Genomic DNA, 16704 nt, shown 5'->3' with positions numbered 1-16704 from the left:
AACAGGGAAGGTGATTTCATAAGATTTTTATGGAATATCTGCTACTTAAAGAAGCCGTAGGGCCCAGCATTTCCACTCATAGGTATATGCTCAAGAAAAATGAAAACATATATCCGCCTAAAAACTTATACATGAATAATTCTAGTAGCACTATCCATAATGGCCAAAAGGTAAAGCAGTCCAAATGTCCATCACCTGATAAATGGATAAAATGTGACATATCCATATAATGGAATATTATTTGGCAATAAAAAGAAATACTGATTCATGCTATGCACTGGATTTGAAAACATGCTGAGTGAAAAAAGCCAGTCATGAAAGACCACATATTGTATGATTGTTTATATGAAATTCCCAGAACAAGGAAATCTATAAAGATGGAAAGTATGTTAGTAAATTTCTTAGGAATGGAGGGAATGGGGTGGGGCGAGGCTGGGATAATAGCTAAAGGGTATGGTTTTGTGTGTGTATGTATGGTGATGAAAATGTTCTAAAAATAACTGTGGTTGGTAACGGTTGTACATATCTAAAATACTTAATACTAAATATACTAAAAACCATTGAATTGTACACTTTAAATGGGCGGAGTGTATGATAGGTAAATTATATCTCAATAACACTGTTTTTATTTTTAAAAATATCAGGGGTTACAATGATTAATCCAAATGTGGACTTAGACAATTACCCTTCTCTGAAGAAGCACTTGCCATCCAGTTTTAGAATACTAACTGTGTGTGTTGAAAACTGATGCAAAGGGAGAAAATAGTAGGTTTTATAGAAGTGACATTTAGCCGGGCGTGGTGGCTCACACCTGTAATCCCAGCACTTTGGGAGGCTGAGGCGGGCGGATCACGAGGTCAGAAGATCGAGATCATCCTGGCTAACATGGTGAAACCCCGTCTCTACTAAAAATACAAAAAAAAAATCAGCCGGGTGTGGTGGCAGGCACCTGTAGTCCCAGCTGCTGGGGAGGCTGAGACAGGAGAATGGCGTGAACCCGGGAGGCAGAGCTTGCAGTGAACCGAGATCGGCGCCACTGCTCTCCAGCCTGGGAGACAGAGCAAGACTTTGTCTCATAAAAAAAAAAAAAAAAAAAAAAAAAAAGTGACATTTAGCTGGACTGTGAGAATAGTTGAGATTTGGGCCTTATAAGCAGAGGAGACAACTTAGACAAAGACCAAGTGAGAAGTGAAATACAAAGTATATATACAAATGTAACTGAATGGAATTTATTTTTTTCCTGATTATAGAGTTTAAGAATTTAGGTTAGACTACTGGTTTGAAGCCAGCTTTGAATGTTCGTTAGGTAAAGTTATTATTATTATTATTGTTATTCTTTATCCCATAGGAAGATTAGTAGTGAGATTTTGAAAGATTTTGAGCAGAGCTGTGATATTATCTGAACCGTGCTTTAGAAAGATGATTATGGTAATAGTGTTTTTCAAATTCCAGAAAAGATAGAGGCTGTAAGAGGAAAAGAAAAGGAGAGAGCATATGAATGCCAGAGAAATGGAAAAACAGGTCAAATATTTGAAGCAGAAATTGGGGATTAATTGAATGTAAGGGACAGGGAAAGAGAACAAAGTTAATGGGAGGTGTATGTGAGCCATTTAGGGGAGAAGCCAAATATATATTTGAAAATACAGGACTGGGGCTTGGAATAATGGTCAGTACTGTCTAGTGACACAGTATTACTTAAAATCATTAAATGGGCAGAAATTAAGATAGCAGCTTGCAGTCACACAGAGGACTTGGGGAAATCCTTAGAGGAACACATTCATTTAGGCATCAGAGAGAAGAGGAAGTATAATCAGAATAATTTGGAAAAACAGAAGACAGTTTCATGGGATCCAAGAGACATTTATGAAGAAGGAAATGGGGGTAGTAAAATGGAAGAAAATTGAAAATATCCTTTAGGTTCAATGGATGAACTTCAGGAATACTGTCTTCAGCTTCAATAGCAATGCAATATTATAGCAGAAAAGCAAACAAAGAAAAGATAAAACTGAGAAGGCTTAATTCCTAGAAGTCTTAGAGAGATAATTTTAGAACGTATATAGAGCTTGGCAACCAAAGATGAAGAGAATATGCATGCATTTTAAGAAAATTATGTAAAAGTGGGCTGGGCGCAGTGGCTCACACCTGTAATCCCAGCACTTTGGGAGGCCGAGGCAGGTGGATCATCGCAAGTCAGGAGTTTGAGACCAGCCTGGCCAATATAACGAAACCCCATCTCTACTAAAAATACAAAATTAGCCAGGCGTGGTGGTGCACGCCTGTAATCCCAGCTACTTGGAAGGCTGAGGCAGGAGAATCGCTTGAACCCAGAAGGCAGAGGTTGCAGTGAGCCGATACTGCATCACTGCACTCCAGCCTGAGTCTCAAAAAAAAAAAAAAAAAAAAAAAGAAGAGAGAGATAGAGAAAGAAAATTAATTATGTAACTATTTAGAGAGAGGATAATTAGCCCAGCATGGTGGCAAGAGCCTGTCGTCCCAGCTACTCAGGAGGCTGAGGCATGAGAATCGTTTGAACCTGGGAGGTGGAGGTTGCAGTGAGCTGAAATCTCGCCACTGTACTCCAGCCTGGGCAACAGAGCCAGACTCTGTCTCAAAAAATAAAACAAGAAGGAAAGAAAGAGAGAGAAGTAAGAGAAGAAAGAAAGAAAGAGAGAGAAAACTATTTTCTAGGAATGAATGTTTCCTGATTTGTAAGATGCCTTATTTGAAACTCTCTTTCTTTCTTTTCTTTTTTCTTTTCTTTTCTTTCTTTTCTTTCTTCTGAGACAGAGTTTTGCTCTTGTTGCCAGGCCGGAGTGCAATGGCGTGATCTCGGCTCACCCCATCTTCCGCCTCCCAGGTTCAAGCGATTCTCCTGCCTCAGCTGCCCGAGTAGCTGGGATTACAGGCATGCGCCACCACACCCGGCTAATTTTGTATTTTTAGTAGAGACAGGGTTTCTCCATGTTGGTTAGGCTGGTCTTGAACTCCTGACCTCAGGTGATCCACCCACCTTGGCCTCTCAAAGTGCTGGGATTACAGGTGTGAGCCACTGTGCCCAGCTGAAACTACTTTCTTAGAAATTTAGCAACTAGTGTTCATATGATGTCATAAGGAATATTTTAGTTTATTGGAGCTATAGTCAGACTACATTAGCAGAGTAGACATGCAAACATCGCAGTTATTGATTGGTTAGTGGTTAGGTAAAATGTGATGCTGAATTCAGGCAAGTTTTAGCTACCAGTTAATCTGAAGCATTCCACAGCCACAGACAGAATCGGAAGGAGTAACAAAAATAATGAAAACGTTCAGTTTATAAGTATAGGCATGAGACAAGAGTGGGATATTCTCAGCAAGAAAAATGTGAAAATGGAAGTCCATAGTTTTTTTCTAGTTTTTTCCTGTAAGGCCTTCATCTACAATGCTAGTCAAGCATCTAAAAATTATTCCAATATATGTAGGTTTTAAATTGTTATATTCTTTGACCCAATAATTCTACTTTTAGAAAGCCATTCTCAAGAAAGCCTCCAAAATGTAGATAAGTAATAGGCACCAAGATCTTCCAGACACAATAATTTTCAATAGTTCAACAAAAGGTTGAATACAGCCTTGGTTTCTGATTGTGGAGAAATGGTTGTGAATGAATTGCAGCTCTTCCATAAGACAGACAATAAGTAGTCATTAAAATGACCTTTGTGAACAGTATTTGGTGACATGGCAAAATAGTCATAGAGTTAGATAAAAGAGGTGAACTGTGGAATTACGCATATAATGTGATCTCAGCTGCATTTTAAAAATGCAGGCAGAAATAAATACGTGCGTGGAGAAAAGTATGCCAGATTGTTAATGGAGTTTTGCCTGGATAGGATTATGGATTTTTTTCTTTCCTTTTTTTTTTTTTTTTTGAGATGGAGTCTCACTCTGTCACCCAGGCTGGAGTGCAGTGGTGCGATCTCGGCTCACTGCAACATCTGCCTCCTGGGTTCAAGCGATTCTCCTGCCTCAGCCTCCTGAGTAGCTGGGATTACAGGCACATGCCACCAGGCTCAGCTAATTTGTTTATTTTCAGTAGAGACGGGGTTTCACCATGTTGGTCAGGCTGGTCTTGAACTCCTGACCTAGTGATCCGCCTGCCTTGGCCTCCCAAAGTGCTGGGATTACAGGCGTGAGCCACTGCGTCTGGCCGGATTTTTTTCTTAATAGTGTGTATTTCCCAGGTTTTCTACATTGGGCATGTACTTCTTTAATAGATAATTTAAAAATAATCATCACCCCAGCCGGGCGCGGTGGCTCACGCCTGTAATCCCAGCACTTTGGGAGGCCAAGGTGGGCGGATCACTTGAGGTCAGGAGGTCGAGACCAGCCTGGCCAACATGGTGAAACCCCGTCTCTACTGAAAATACAAACATTAGCCAGGCGTAGTGGCAGACGCCTATAATCCCAGTACTTGGGAGGCTGAGGCAGGAGAATTGCTTGAACCTGGGAGGTAGAGGTTGCAGTGAGCCGAGATCATGCCACTGCACTCCAGCCTGGGCAACAGAGCAAGACTCCGTCTCAAAAAAAATAAATAAATAATAATCATCACCCTGAAAATATGGAAGATTGGTTATAGGAGAGCCTAGGAAAGGAAAGGTAGAGTAATCAATGCAAATCATCATGTCTATTGGAAAAGCAATTCAAAATAGAAGCCTTACCGACAGAGAATCAGTAGCATTACCGCGTGCTGTCAGATTAGTGCTGTCTACTGGTAACCTCCATTGAGTTACCTGGACACAAACAAACCAGTGGAAGCTTCAGTATAGATTCTTAAATCTAACGACACATTTGTTTCCCAGATATTGCCTGTGAAAGAGTAGCTTGCATCTTTGTTTTGAGCATCTTACCTTTTAACTTTGCCATCCACAAACAGATGAAGATAAAATTTTAACTTTGTAATATTACATTTGTAAATATGTAAAACTACCACATGAGCAATTATTGATTCTTTAATTTTGCTGATAATTATGTGTTTTGTTCTTCTTTTTCTATAGGTTGCATCATAAATACAAAGGACTGAAGTTATAAAAGAAAAAAGAGAAGATTGCTGCTAAAATGAATCTGAGCAATATGGAATATTTTGTGCCACACACAAAAAGGTATTGTCCATGCAACTTAGCTTTCTCCTAAGAAATGGAAAAAAATAATATTTTCTGGGTTTTTGGATGAATTTTTATCTTTGAAAGAAAAATAAAAGGGAAAGTAAAAATATTAATAAAATTGGGATAAAATATTCTTTTATAAAAATCTTTGGCCGGGTGCGGTGGCTCACGCCTGTAATCCCAGCACTTTGGGAGGCCGAGGCGGGTGGATCACCTGAGGTCAGGAGTTCGAGACCAGCCTGATCAAAATGGAGAAACCACGTCTCTACTAAAAATGCAAAAAAAAAAATTAGCCGGGCATGGTGGCGCATGTCTGTAGTCCCAGCTACTGGGGAGGCTGAGGCAGGAGAATCGGTTGAACCCAGGAGGCGGAGGTTGTGGTGAGGCGAGATCGTGCATTGCACTCCAGCTTCGGCAACAAGAGCAAAACTCTGTCTCAAAAAAATAAAAGAAAAATAAAAATCTTTGAGTTTCTATTGATTTCCTAAAATTTTTTTTCTTCTCAGCTATAGTTTACAATATGGAGAATTATTTGGTTAAAAGAAATGAGCTTACTTAAACTTTCTTGATTCCTATTGTCAAATTATTTTCTTGAAATATATATATTGCCATTTTTTTTGTTGCAGTAGTTTATAGTTAGATTTGAAATTACCTAAAAGGTTTCGTATCACTTTTCTTCTAATTACAGAAGTAATAAACTTTGCAAAATATGATTTTAGAAAATACACAGAAACAAAAAGAAGGAAATAAAAAATTACCCAAAATTTCAACACCTAACTTCAGATAAAACACAAGCTACAAAGAAACCCAAACTTACAGATCAAAGAAGTCACGTTTCCCATATGCACCGTCGTATTCCTTCTGTGCATTCCCTAATTATGCCTCGCCTCTTTTGCTAAAACAAAACAAACAAGAAACTGCCTTGTATGAATTCCCAAAAGTGTATTACTAGGTCAAACAGCATACCCATCCTATTCTTCAAGCAATGTATGAAACTATTTCCTTATACCCTTACCCAAAAAAAGTATCTTTTTTCCTCTTATTTTGCCAATTTGGTGGGTGAAATGAGGTGTTATATTATTTCTGTTTTTACTTCTTTGATCATTAGTGAAGTTACATGTTTCATATTTTAAATGGACACTACTCTTTTTTTTTTTCGTTTTCCTACCTGTCTCTTTTGAGTTTGTAGGTAAGTGTATGTGTGTGTGTGTTCACCTCTCTGATATTCAGAATAGCTTTTTTTTTTTTTTTTTCTTCCTGAGACAGTGTTTCACTCTGTCACCCAGGCTGGAGTGGAGTGGCACGATCTCAGCTCACTACAACCTCCACCTCCTGGGTTCAAGCAGTTCTCCTGCCTCAGCCTCCTGAGTAGCTAGGATTACAGGCAAGCGCCACCATGCCCGGCTAGTTTTTGTATTTTTAGTAGAGACAGGGTTTCACCATGTTGGCCAGGCTGGTCTTGAACTCCTGATTTTGTGATCTGCCCTCCTCGGCCTCCCAAAGTGCTGGGATTTCAGATGTGAGCCACCATGCCCGGCCCAGAATAGCTTTTAACTGGCAAATATTTTGCAAAATTTTTCTCTATTTCATTTAATTTATTTATGTTTTTCTTTTGAGACAGAGTCTCGCTCTGTTGCCCAGGCCAGAGTGAAGTGGCACAATGTCTGCTCACTGCAACCTCTGCCTCGCAGATTAAAAGAATTCTCTCACTTTAGTCTCCCAAGTAGCTGGGATTACAGGCATGCGCCACCACACCCAGCTGATTTTTGTGTTTTTAGTAGAGACAGGGTTTCACCATGTTGGCAAGGCTGGTCTCGAACTCCTGACCTCAAATGATCCGCCTGCTTCTGCCTCCCAAAGTGCTGCGATTACAAGCATGAGCTACCACACCCACACTTATTTCAATTTGGTACATCTTTCTACAACAATAATGTGTACATATTTAAAGAGCATAATTTGTTTTAACAGGTATATATCTGTGAAACCACCATCATAGTGGAAATAAACATATCCACTATCATTCCCAAAAAGCTTCATCATGCCCCTTTTTAGCCCCTCCTACCTACTCCTTTTTACCTGCCATCACCACCCCCATCCCCCAGGTAACCACTGATACGATTTCTATCTCTTTAAATTAGTTTGCATTTTCTAGAATTCCATATAAATGAAATCATAAAGTATGTACTATTTTTTTTCTGACTTCTTTTACACAGCATATTTTGAGATTCATTCATATTGTAGTGTATATCTGTAGTTTATTTTATTGCTGAGTTACAGTCCATTGTATTTATCAAAGATTGTCCATTCATTTGTTGATATACATTTGGGTTGTTTCCAATTTTGGCTATTAAAGCTACTGTGAACATTTGTATACATGGCTTTGTATTGACATATGCTTTCATTTTTCTTGGGTAAATACTTGAGTATAATGGCTACATCATATGACAGGTGTATATTTAACTTTTTAAGAAACTGCCCAATGTTTTCCAAAGTGTTTTACCATTTTACATTCCCACCAGCAGTGTATGAAAGATACAGTCACTCCATATGTTAATGGCTAACATTAAAAAGACTGAGTTTTGAGACAGAGTTTTGCTCTTGTTGCCCAGGCTGGAGTGCAATGGCACAATCTTGGCTCACTGCAACCTCCACCTCCTGGGTTCAAGCACTTCTCCTTCCTCAGCCTCCCGAGTAGCTGGGATTACAGGCACTCACCACAACACATGGCTAATTTATGTATTATTAGTAGAGATGAGGTTTCACCATGTTGGCCAGGCTGGTCTTGAACTCCTGACCTCAGGTGATTCACCCACCTCCACCTCCCAAAGTGCTGGGATTACAGGTGTGAGCCACCGTGCCCGGCCTCTCATGGGTTTTCATTTGCGTCTCCCTAATGAGTAGTGATAGTATGCATCTTTCTTTTGCCATTCATCCATCTCACTTGGTAGAGTGCTTGTGTTCAAATCTTTTGTCCATTTAAAAAAATTGGGTTTTCTTATTTTCTTATTATTAAGTTTTGACAATTCTTTATGTTTTCTGGATCCAGGGGTCCCATTATGAGACATAATTTGCAAAGATTTTCTCCCAATATCTTGCTTGTCTTTTGATTTTCTCAAGTGTCTTTCAAAAAGCAGACATTTTTAATCCTGACGAAGTCTAATTTATGAATTTTTCCTTTGATGGATTGTGCTTTGGGTTATTAACTAAGAAATTTTTAACTAACCTGGGGTCACAAATATTTTCTCCTGTACCTTCATCTAGAAGTTTTATTATTGTAGATTTACATTTAGTTCTATAACCTATTTGGAGTCAGTTTTTACACAGGTTGTTAGTATGGACCAAATATCTGTTTTCTTGCATATTTGGATGCAAGTGTTCCAGTACCATTCATTGAAGACAATTATTTCTTCATTGGATTGCCTTTGTACTTCTACCAAATCTCAGTTGTCCATAAATATGTGGGTCTACTTCTGGGCTTCCTATTCCACTGCACTGATTAATTTGTCTATCTCTGTGCCAGTATTGCATGGTCTTGATAACTGTAGCTTTATAATAAAGTTTGAAATTATTTTATGCTAGCTCTCCAACTTTGTCCTCCTTTTTCAAAGTTGCTTTGGTTATTCTGGGTCCTTTGAATTCTCATATGAATTTTAGATTAAACTTCTCAGAGTTTAAAAAATGTTGAGTCTTCTGATTTATAAACACCGTATATCCCTTCATTATGTCTTTATGTCATTATTATTTTGTCATTTTGTCGCACTGATCCCTAAGTATTTCGCTTTTTTTTTTTTTTTTTTTTTTTGAGACAGAGTCTTGCTCTGTCACCCAGGCTGGAGTGCAGTGACACGATCTCAGCTCACTACAACCTCTGCCTCCCGGTTTCAAGCGATTCTCCTGCCTCAGCCTCCCAAGTAGCTGGGATTACAGGTGTGTGACACCACACCTGGCTAATTTTTGTATTTTTATTAGAGACGGGGTTTCACCATGTTTGCCAGGCTGGTCTTGAACTCCTCACCTCAAGTGATCCACCCACCTCAGCCTCCCAAAGTACTGGGATTATAGGTGTGAGCCACCGCACCTGGCCATATTTCACACTTTTTATGCTACCATGATATTTTTGAATTTGATTTTCTTTTTCTTTCTCTTTGAGACGGAGTCTCGCCCTGTCTCCCCGGCTAGAGTGTAGTAGTGCGATCTCAGCTCACTGCAACCTCCACCTCCCAGGTTCAAGCAGTTCTCTGCCTCAGCCTCCCGAGTAGCTGGGACTACAGGTACCCGCCACCACACCCAGCTAATTATTTGTACTTTTAATAGAGATGGGGTTTCATCATCTTGGCCAGCCTGGTCTTGAACTCCTGACCTTGTGATCCACCTGCCTCGGCCACCCAAAGCACTAGGATTACAGACATAAGCCACCGTGCCTGGCCTTGATTTTCATTTATTTATACATAGAGACATAATCATTTCAGGCCAGGCACAGTGGCTCACACCTGTCATCCCGGCACTTTGGGAGGCCGAGGTGTGTGGATCACTTGAAGCCAGGAATTTGAGACCAGCCTGGCCAATGTGACAAAACCCCGTCTCTACTGAAAATACAAAAATTAGTCAGACATAGTGGTGCATGCCTGTAATCCTAGCTACTTGGGTGACTGAGGCACGAGAATTGCTGGAACCCGGGAGGCAGAGGTTCCAGTGAGCCAAGATCGTGCCACTGCACTCCAGCCCAGGTGACAGAGGGCAGAGTAAGACTGTGTCTCAAAAAAAAAGAAATGTAATCATTTTATGTGTTGATCTTCTGTACTTTTTAATAAACTAATAAGTTCTAGTAGCTTTTGTAGATCCCACTGAATTTTTTGACAATGATTATGTTGTTCGACAACAGAAAGTCTTACTTCTTCCTTTTCAGTCTTGATGCTTTATGTTTCTTTTTTTCTTATTTACTGTACCTGTACAGCATCTGGCACAGTGTTTTTGTTTGGTTTGGTTTGGTGTTGTAAAGAGAGAGGATCTTGCTATGTTTGCCAGGCTGGTCTCAAACTCCTGGTCTCAAGTCATCCTCTCACCTTGGCCTCCCAAAGCATTAGGATTACAGACATGAGACATCACACCCAGCCCCAGCACAATGTTGAATGTAAGTGTTGCGAGTAAACATCCTTGCCTCCTTCCTGATTCTGTATTTAACATGCTTTTTTTCTCTGGATACTTTTATGATTTTCTCTTTATCACAAGTTTTGAGCAATTTATTATGATGTGCCTTGGTATAATTTTCTTCGTATTTCTTGTGCTTGAGGTTCATGGACCTTCTTGGATCTGTGGGTTTATACTTTTCATCAAATTCATAATTTTCTCCACTATTACTTCCTCAAATAATTTTTTCTGTCCTAATATCTTTCCTCCCCTTCAGGGACTCCACTTAGACATACAGTAGGCCACGTGAAGATGTTCCACAGCTCACTGATGCTCTGGGTCGTGGGTTTGGTTTTTGTTTTGTTAGTCTTTTTTCTGTTTTATTTTGGATAGTTTCTGTTGTTGTGTCTTCAAGTTCAGTAACCCCTTTTTCGGCAAAGTCTCCTCTGCTATGCAACCCATGCAGAGGATTTTTAAATCTCAGACATTGTAGCTCTCATCTCTAAAGGTCTGATTTGAGGGCCAGGTGTGGTGGCTCACACTTGTAATCCCAGGAGTTTGGGAGGCCAAGGTGGGTGGATCACTTGTGGTCAAGAGTTTGAGACCAGCCTGGCCAACATGGTGAAACCCTGTCTCTACTAAAAATACAAAAATTAGCTGGATGTGGTGGCTCATGCCTGTAATTCCACCTGCTTGGGAGGCTGAGGCAGGAGAAGTGCTTGAACCTGGGAGGCAGACGTTGCAGTGAGCTGAGATTGCACCACTGCACTCTAGCCTGGGCAACAGAACGAGACTCCATCTCAAAATAATGACATACATATATGCATAAAATAAAGGTTTACTTTGAATCTGTTTATATTTTGTCTGTCTCTGCTTTACATGTTCGAAATTTTCTCCACCCTTTTCAATATATGGAATACAACTGTATTAAATGTTTTAATGTCCTTGACCACTGATTTTAACATGTATCATCTATATCAGTTATGGTTTGGTTTCAATTATTTTTCTCCTCATTATGAATTATATTTGCCTGCTTTTCTGCATGCCTGGTAATTTTTTATGGAGTGTTAGATATTGTGAATTTTACCTTTTTAGATACTGGATATTTTTATATTCCTTTAAGTATTCTTGGACTTTGTTCTGGAACACAGTTAAGTTACTTGGAAATAATTTCATCCTTTTAGGTCTTGCTTTTAAAATTTGTTAGAGGCAGGCACAGTTGGTCATGCCTGTAATCCCAGCACTTTGGGAGGCAGAGCCGGGAGGATCACTTGAGTCCCGGAGGTTGAGGCTACAATGAGCCATGATTGTACCCTTGCACTCCAGCCTGGGTGACAGAGCAAGACCCTGTCTCACAAATAAAAAATAGATAAAATAAAAATTGTTAGGCATCACAGACCAGCATTTAGTCTAGGGTCCCTACTATGAAGGCAAGACTCTTCTGAGTAGCCTCCAGAATGCCCTGTGAATTATGAGATTTCTTATCCTGGCTAGGGAGAATGAGTACTATTCACAGCCCTTTTTGAGCTATAGGTACTATAGTTTGTATTCCTTTCAGATTGTTTTTTTCCCCTGGTCTAAGGTAGTTTTCTCATATGCATGCACTAATCAGTGCTCAGCTGAAGACTTGAGGGGAACCCTTTGCAAATCTCCATATCTTGTTTCTCTGCTGCTCTCTTCTATTTGGCACTCTGCCCTGCCAACTCTACTCACCTTGGTCAACCTGGACTGTCATCTTTGTCTCCTCAACTCAGGGAGTCCACCAGGCTCTAACTGGATTTCCCCTCTCTGCAGCATGGCCTAGAAATTCTCTCAGGGCATTAAGCTCAAACATTTAATGGCTTACATCATTTGCCTGTCTTCTGTCAGGGATCATTGTCTTTCTTTGCCTGATATCCATTGTCTTCAAATACCATCATTTATATGTTCTATCCAGTGCTTTTTTTGTTTGTTTGTTTTTTGAGATAGGGTCTTACTCTGCTGCCTGGGCTGGAGTGCAGTGGCATGATTTTGACTCACTGCATCCTTGATCTCCGGGCTCTGGTGGTCTTTCCACCTCAGCCTCCTGAGTAGCTGGGACTACAGGAGTACACCACCATACACAGCTAAGTTTTTGTATCTTTTGTAGCGATACAGCCTGTTGCCCAGGCTGGTCTCAAACTCCTGGGCTCAAGCCACCTGCCCACCTCGGCCTTCCAAAGTGCTAGGATTACAGACATGAGTCACCGTGGCTGGCCTTGTCCAGTGTTTTAATTGTTCCCGGTGGTAGATAATAAATCCAGCCCCTGTTACTCCATCTTGGCTAGAAGCAGAAGTCCCTTCATTACATGTTTAAGATAAAGAAGTTATTAATTATATATAGTTACAGTTATTGATTTTTAGTTTATGGCTTTGCCTCTGGTATCTTGCTAAGTAATTAAATATTCACTTGTAATTTATTCTAGAAGTTTTTATGGTCTCATTTTTACATTTAAATATTTATTTCTTCATAAAATGATTTTAGTCTATATTCCTTGTTTTCCCCCCAAATCCATAGCACTTAGCTTTATTCACATGGAAGCCAAAATATTCTAAAGTTTATAATGTGTTTTGGTGATTAAAAATATTTTAATTATCATAAGTTTAGTTCATAGGTCTTTTTGATTTTCTTAAAGATAGTCTCATAATTTCCCTTTTATGTATAGTCTCCAAAAAGGTATATCTTTGATTTAATCCATTGATTCTTTTTTTGTTGTTCTCAGACATAAGCAATAAAATCAAAATGCTTTTTGAGCTTTTTTTTTTTTTTTTATGACGGAGTCTTGCTCTGTCATCACCAGGCTTGAATGCAGTGGCACGATCTCGGCTCACTGCAACCTCCGCCTCCCAGATTCAAGCAATTCTCCTGCCTCAGCCTCCCTAGTAGCTGGGACTACAGGAGCACCACCACACCTAGCCAATTTTTGTATTTTTTTAGTAGAGATGGGGTTTTACCATGTTGGCCAGGATGGTCTTGATCTCTTGACCTCGTGATCTGCCTGCCTTGGCCTCCCAAAGTGCTGGGATTACAGGTGTAAGCCATTGCGCCTGGCCAGTTTTTGAACTCTCATTTTGTGCTTTCATTTACCTGATTGACAAATAGCTGGATTTAAGTTACTTTCCCAGTAGTATTGATGTAGTAACTTTATACTTGATTATTGGCATCCATGGATTGGCAGGATGACTGCCTAGGATTATAGGTGCATTGTTGGCGGAGGGATCCTTTTTCCCATATAAACCTTCAGTGGTTCCCCTTTCCCTCAGGATAAAGTCTAAACTTCTTAATATGGTTTAAAGGGTCTTTTGCAATTTTCCTTGGCTCAACACCAGCTTCATGTTTTCTCCTTCCAACTCTCCCATACAATTCATATTGAATGAACTAATTTTATTTTCCCTAAAAAGGCATGCTTTTTCACATCTAAGTCAAAAACAGGCTGAGTTATCCTATAATATCCTTATATTTAAAAATATTTATTTTCCCCTCATGATCCAATCAGTTAAAACCACTTTATCATTTGTGTCTTTATAATTTAATGTCTATAAGTCCATTTGACTCCTAAGCCCTTTAAGGATAGGGACTACATCCCATTCTACCTCCAAAACTCGGTACAGGGTATGGCAAATAGTGAGCATTCAACAATATTTGTTGAATGAAAGAATGAGTTGGGTAAGTGGATGGATCCTTAGGTTGATGACCTATGTATACTAGTGAACTAACTAGACTATGAAGTAATGTATGTTGTCACCTATGGCTGCTATGTCTCAAGAAAAAAATACCTTTTAGCACTATCAGTTTTATTTAATTAATTACTTTCTTTTTTTCTTCTCCTAGCATGAGACCCATTGGCCCATGTTTTGAAAAATAGTTTTATTGGCCAATAACCAAATTTCTATCTTGGTTATCTAGTTGGTCAAAGAAGAAACACCAACTATCCTGTGATCAGTGTAAACGTTGGCATAAATAAATGATTATCTGGGTATGAGGGCAGCGGTTATTTAAAATGAAAAATATAGATGATTGATAACATTTCTATATTTTTCAAAAAATAAAAAAGAATCTACATCAAATAAATGTATGTAACTAATGGCAGATCAATATATGAGCATGTCAAAATGATGTCCTTTTATTAATAGAAACTTTGATTTCAGAATGTTTTATGTAGCAGCAGAATAACTTGCCTCTTTACATGGGCATTTAACCTAGCCTCCATGTGATAGTAATTTCTTCTAGTAGTCAGTAAAGAATTGTTTAACTGCCTGTATTTCTATATGAATATACCACATGTCAATCAAGAGCATGGGCTTTGCTGTTAGATCTGAGTTTTAATTGCGGTCCTGACAATGTGGCTTTCTGACCATGTGGAAGTAGTTTAGCCCATCAAAGTCTTAGTTGGTTCTATAAAATTAAGAGAGTAAAGTCATTATATTATGAAGCTATTGTAGGGATTAAAGGAGATAATATATATAAGGTTTTAGTGCTGCCTGGCACATAGTATCGATTAATAAATACCAACCATTATTATTTCAACATTAATTACACCCAAATGAATTTTTGTAATATCTCTACAATATAATTTACATTCTATACCCTTTGCTCACTTAAAATGTGTAATTGAATGATTTTTGGTATAGTCACAGTTATGCAGTCATCACCACTGTCAATTTTAGGACATTTTCATCACCCTGAAAAGAAAGCCTGTATCTTTTAGCTATCACCCTCCAAACCCCCATCTCTAACCAATAATCTACTTTCTGTCTTTATAGATTTGCCTGTTCTGGAAATTACATGTATATGTGTGTGTGTATATATGGAATCATACAATATATGGTCTTTTGTGACTGGTATCTTTCATTTGGCATAATTTTTACAAGGTTCATTCATGTTGCAGCCAATACTTCATTCCTTTTTACTGCTGAATAATATTCCATTATATGGATATACCACATTTTGTTTATTCTTTCATCAGTTAAAGGATATTTGGGTTTTTCCATCTTCTGGTTATTATGAATAATGGTGCTATGAACATTTGTGCACAAGTTTTTGTGTGAACACATGTTTTCATTTCTCTTGGGGGTATGTGTGTACTTAGAAGTGGAAACTCTGGGTCAAATGGTAACTCGGTATTTAAGTTTGTTATGAACTGCAGGGCTGTTTTCTAAAATGGCGCAGCTACCAGCAGTGTTGGAGGGTTCTAATTTCTCAGCATTTTCACAAACACTTATCTCACTTTTTGACTATCACTATCCTAGTGAGTATGCAATGGTATCTCACTGTGGTTTTAATTTTCGTTTCTCTAATAACTAATGATGTTTGAGGATCTTCTCATATGTTAATGGTCATTTGTATATCTTTTTGGAGAAATGTGTATTCAAATCATATGTCTGTTCTTTTTTTTTTTTTTTTTTTAAGACAGAGTTTCCCTCTCGTTGCCCAGGCTGGAGTGCAATGGCGCAATCTCGGCTCACCGCAACCTCAGCCTCCCGGGTTCAAGTGATTCTCCTGCCTCAGCCTCCCTAGTAGCTGGGATTTCAGGCATGTGCCACCACGCCCGGCTAATTTTTTGTATTTTTAGTAGAGACAGGGTTTCTCCATGTTGGTAAGGCTGGTCTCGAACTCCCGACCTCAGGTGATCCGCCTGCCTCAGCCTCCCAAAGTGCCGGGATTACAGGCGTGAGCCACCGCGCCTGGCCATATGTCCATTCTTTATTTGGGTTTTTTTGTCCTTTTGTTATTGAGTTGTGAGACCAAGAGGCTTTTTAATATTTGAATGTATTTGTATTGCCACCAAGTAAAATGTGTTAGAAATAATTTAATGGCAAACCTTATTTTTCTACAGGTACTGAAGATTTACCCCCCCAAAAAAATTGTCAATGAGAAATAAAGCTAACTGTGATATCAAAAAGCAGAGCCTGCTCTACTGGCCATCATGCGTAAAGGGGTGCTGAAGGACCCAGAGATTGCCGATCTATTCTACAAAGATGATCCTGAGGAACTTTTTATTGGTTTGCATGAAATTGGACATGGAAGTTTTGGAGCAGTTTATTTTGTAAGTACTTAAAAGAGTCTTTTAGATAGATCAGATTAAGAAAGGTTGGACTCTAGGCCTGGCACAGTGACTCACGCCTGTAATCCTAGCACTTTGCAAGGCCAAGGTGGGAGGAAAGACCAGCCTAGGCAACATAGCAAGACCCTGTCTTTACAAAAAACTAAAATAAAATAAAGTTTGAACTCTACATGTTCTCTACACATAGCTGTTGCTCATAAAATAAGCTTGGTTTCAGTGATTTTTCTATAAATTAAATGATATCTACCGTAGAGGCAAATAGTCATTGCTGAAAAGCCAGTTCCAGAATCCTAGGCTTTATTCAATTCAGTGGTATTTATATCAATTGACTCACATATTAAAGTAGTATAAGAAAGTTA

The 16704-nt window shown here is 39.1% G+C and overlaps 1 protein-coding gene across 5 annotated transcripts in view; it reads left to right on the top strand.

Annotated features, from left to right (window-relative positions):
* TAOK3 (TAO kinase 3) overlaps positions 1-16704 on the top strand; it is a 222484-nt gene that overhangs the window by 104405 nt on the left and 101375 nt on the right. For all 5 annotated transcript variants that reach the window (XM_031000681.3, XM_055358135.2, XM_019038283.4 and 2 more), the window contains exons 2-3: positions 5028-5132; positions 16118-16327. In XM_031000681.3, the coding sequence (XP_030856541.1) occupies positions 16208-16327 (120 nt within the window). In that variant the 5' untranslated portion in view covers positions 5028-5132; positions 16118-16207. The remainder of the gene's footprint in view (positions 1-5027; positions 5133-16117; positions 16328-16704) is intronic.

Source organism: Gorilla gorilla, chromosome 10, assembly GCF_029281585.2.
Source record: "Gorilla gorilla gorilla isolate KB3781 chromosome 10, NHGRI_mGorGor1-v2.1_pri, whole genome shotgun sequence".
NCBI classification, from domain to species: Eukaryota; Metazoa; Chordata; class Mammalia; order Primates; family Hominidae; genus Gorilla; species Gorilla gorilla.
Note: the sequence above shows the minus strand (reverse complement) of the source record. Positions and strands in the feature narration are given on the sequence as shown.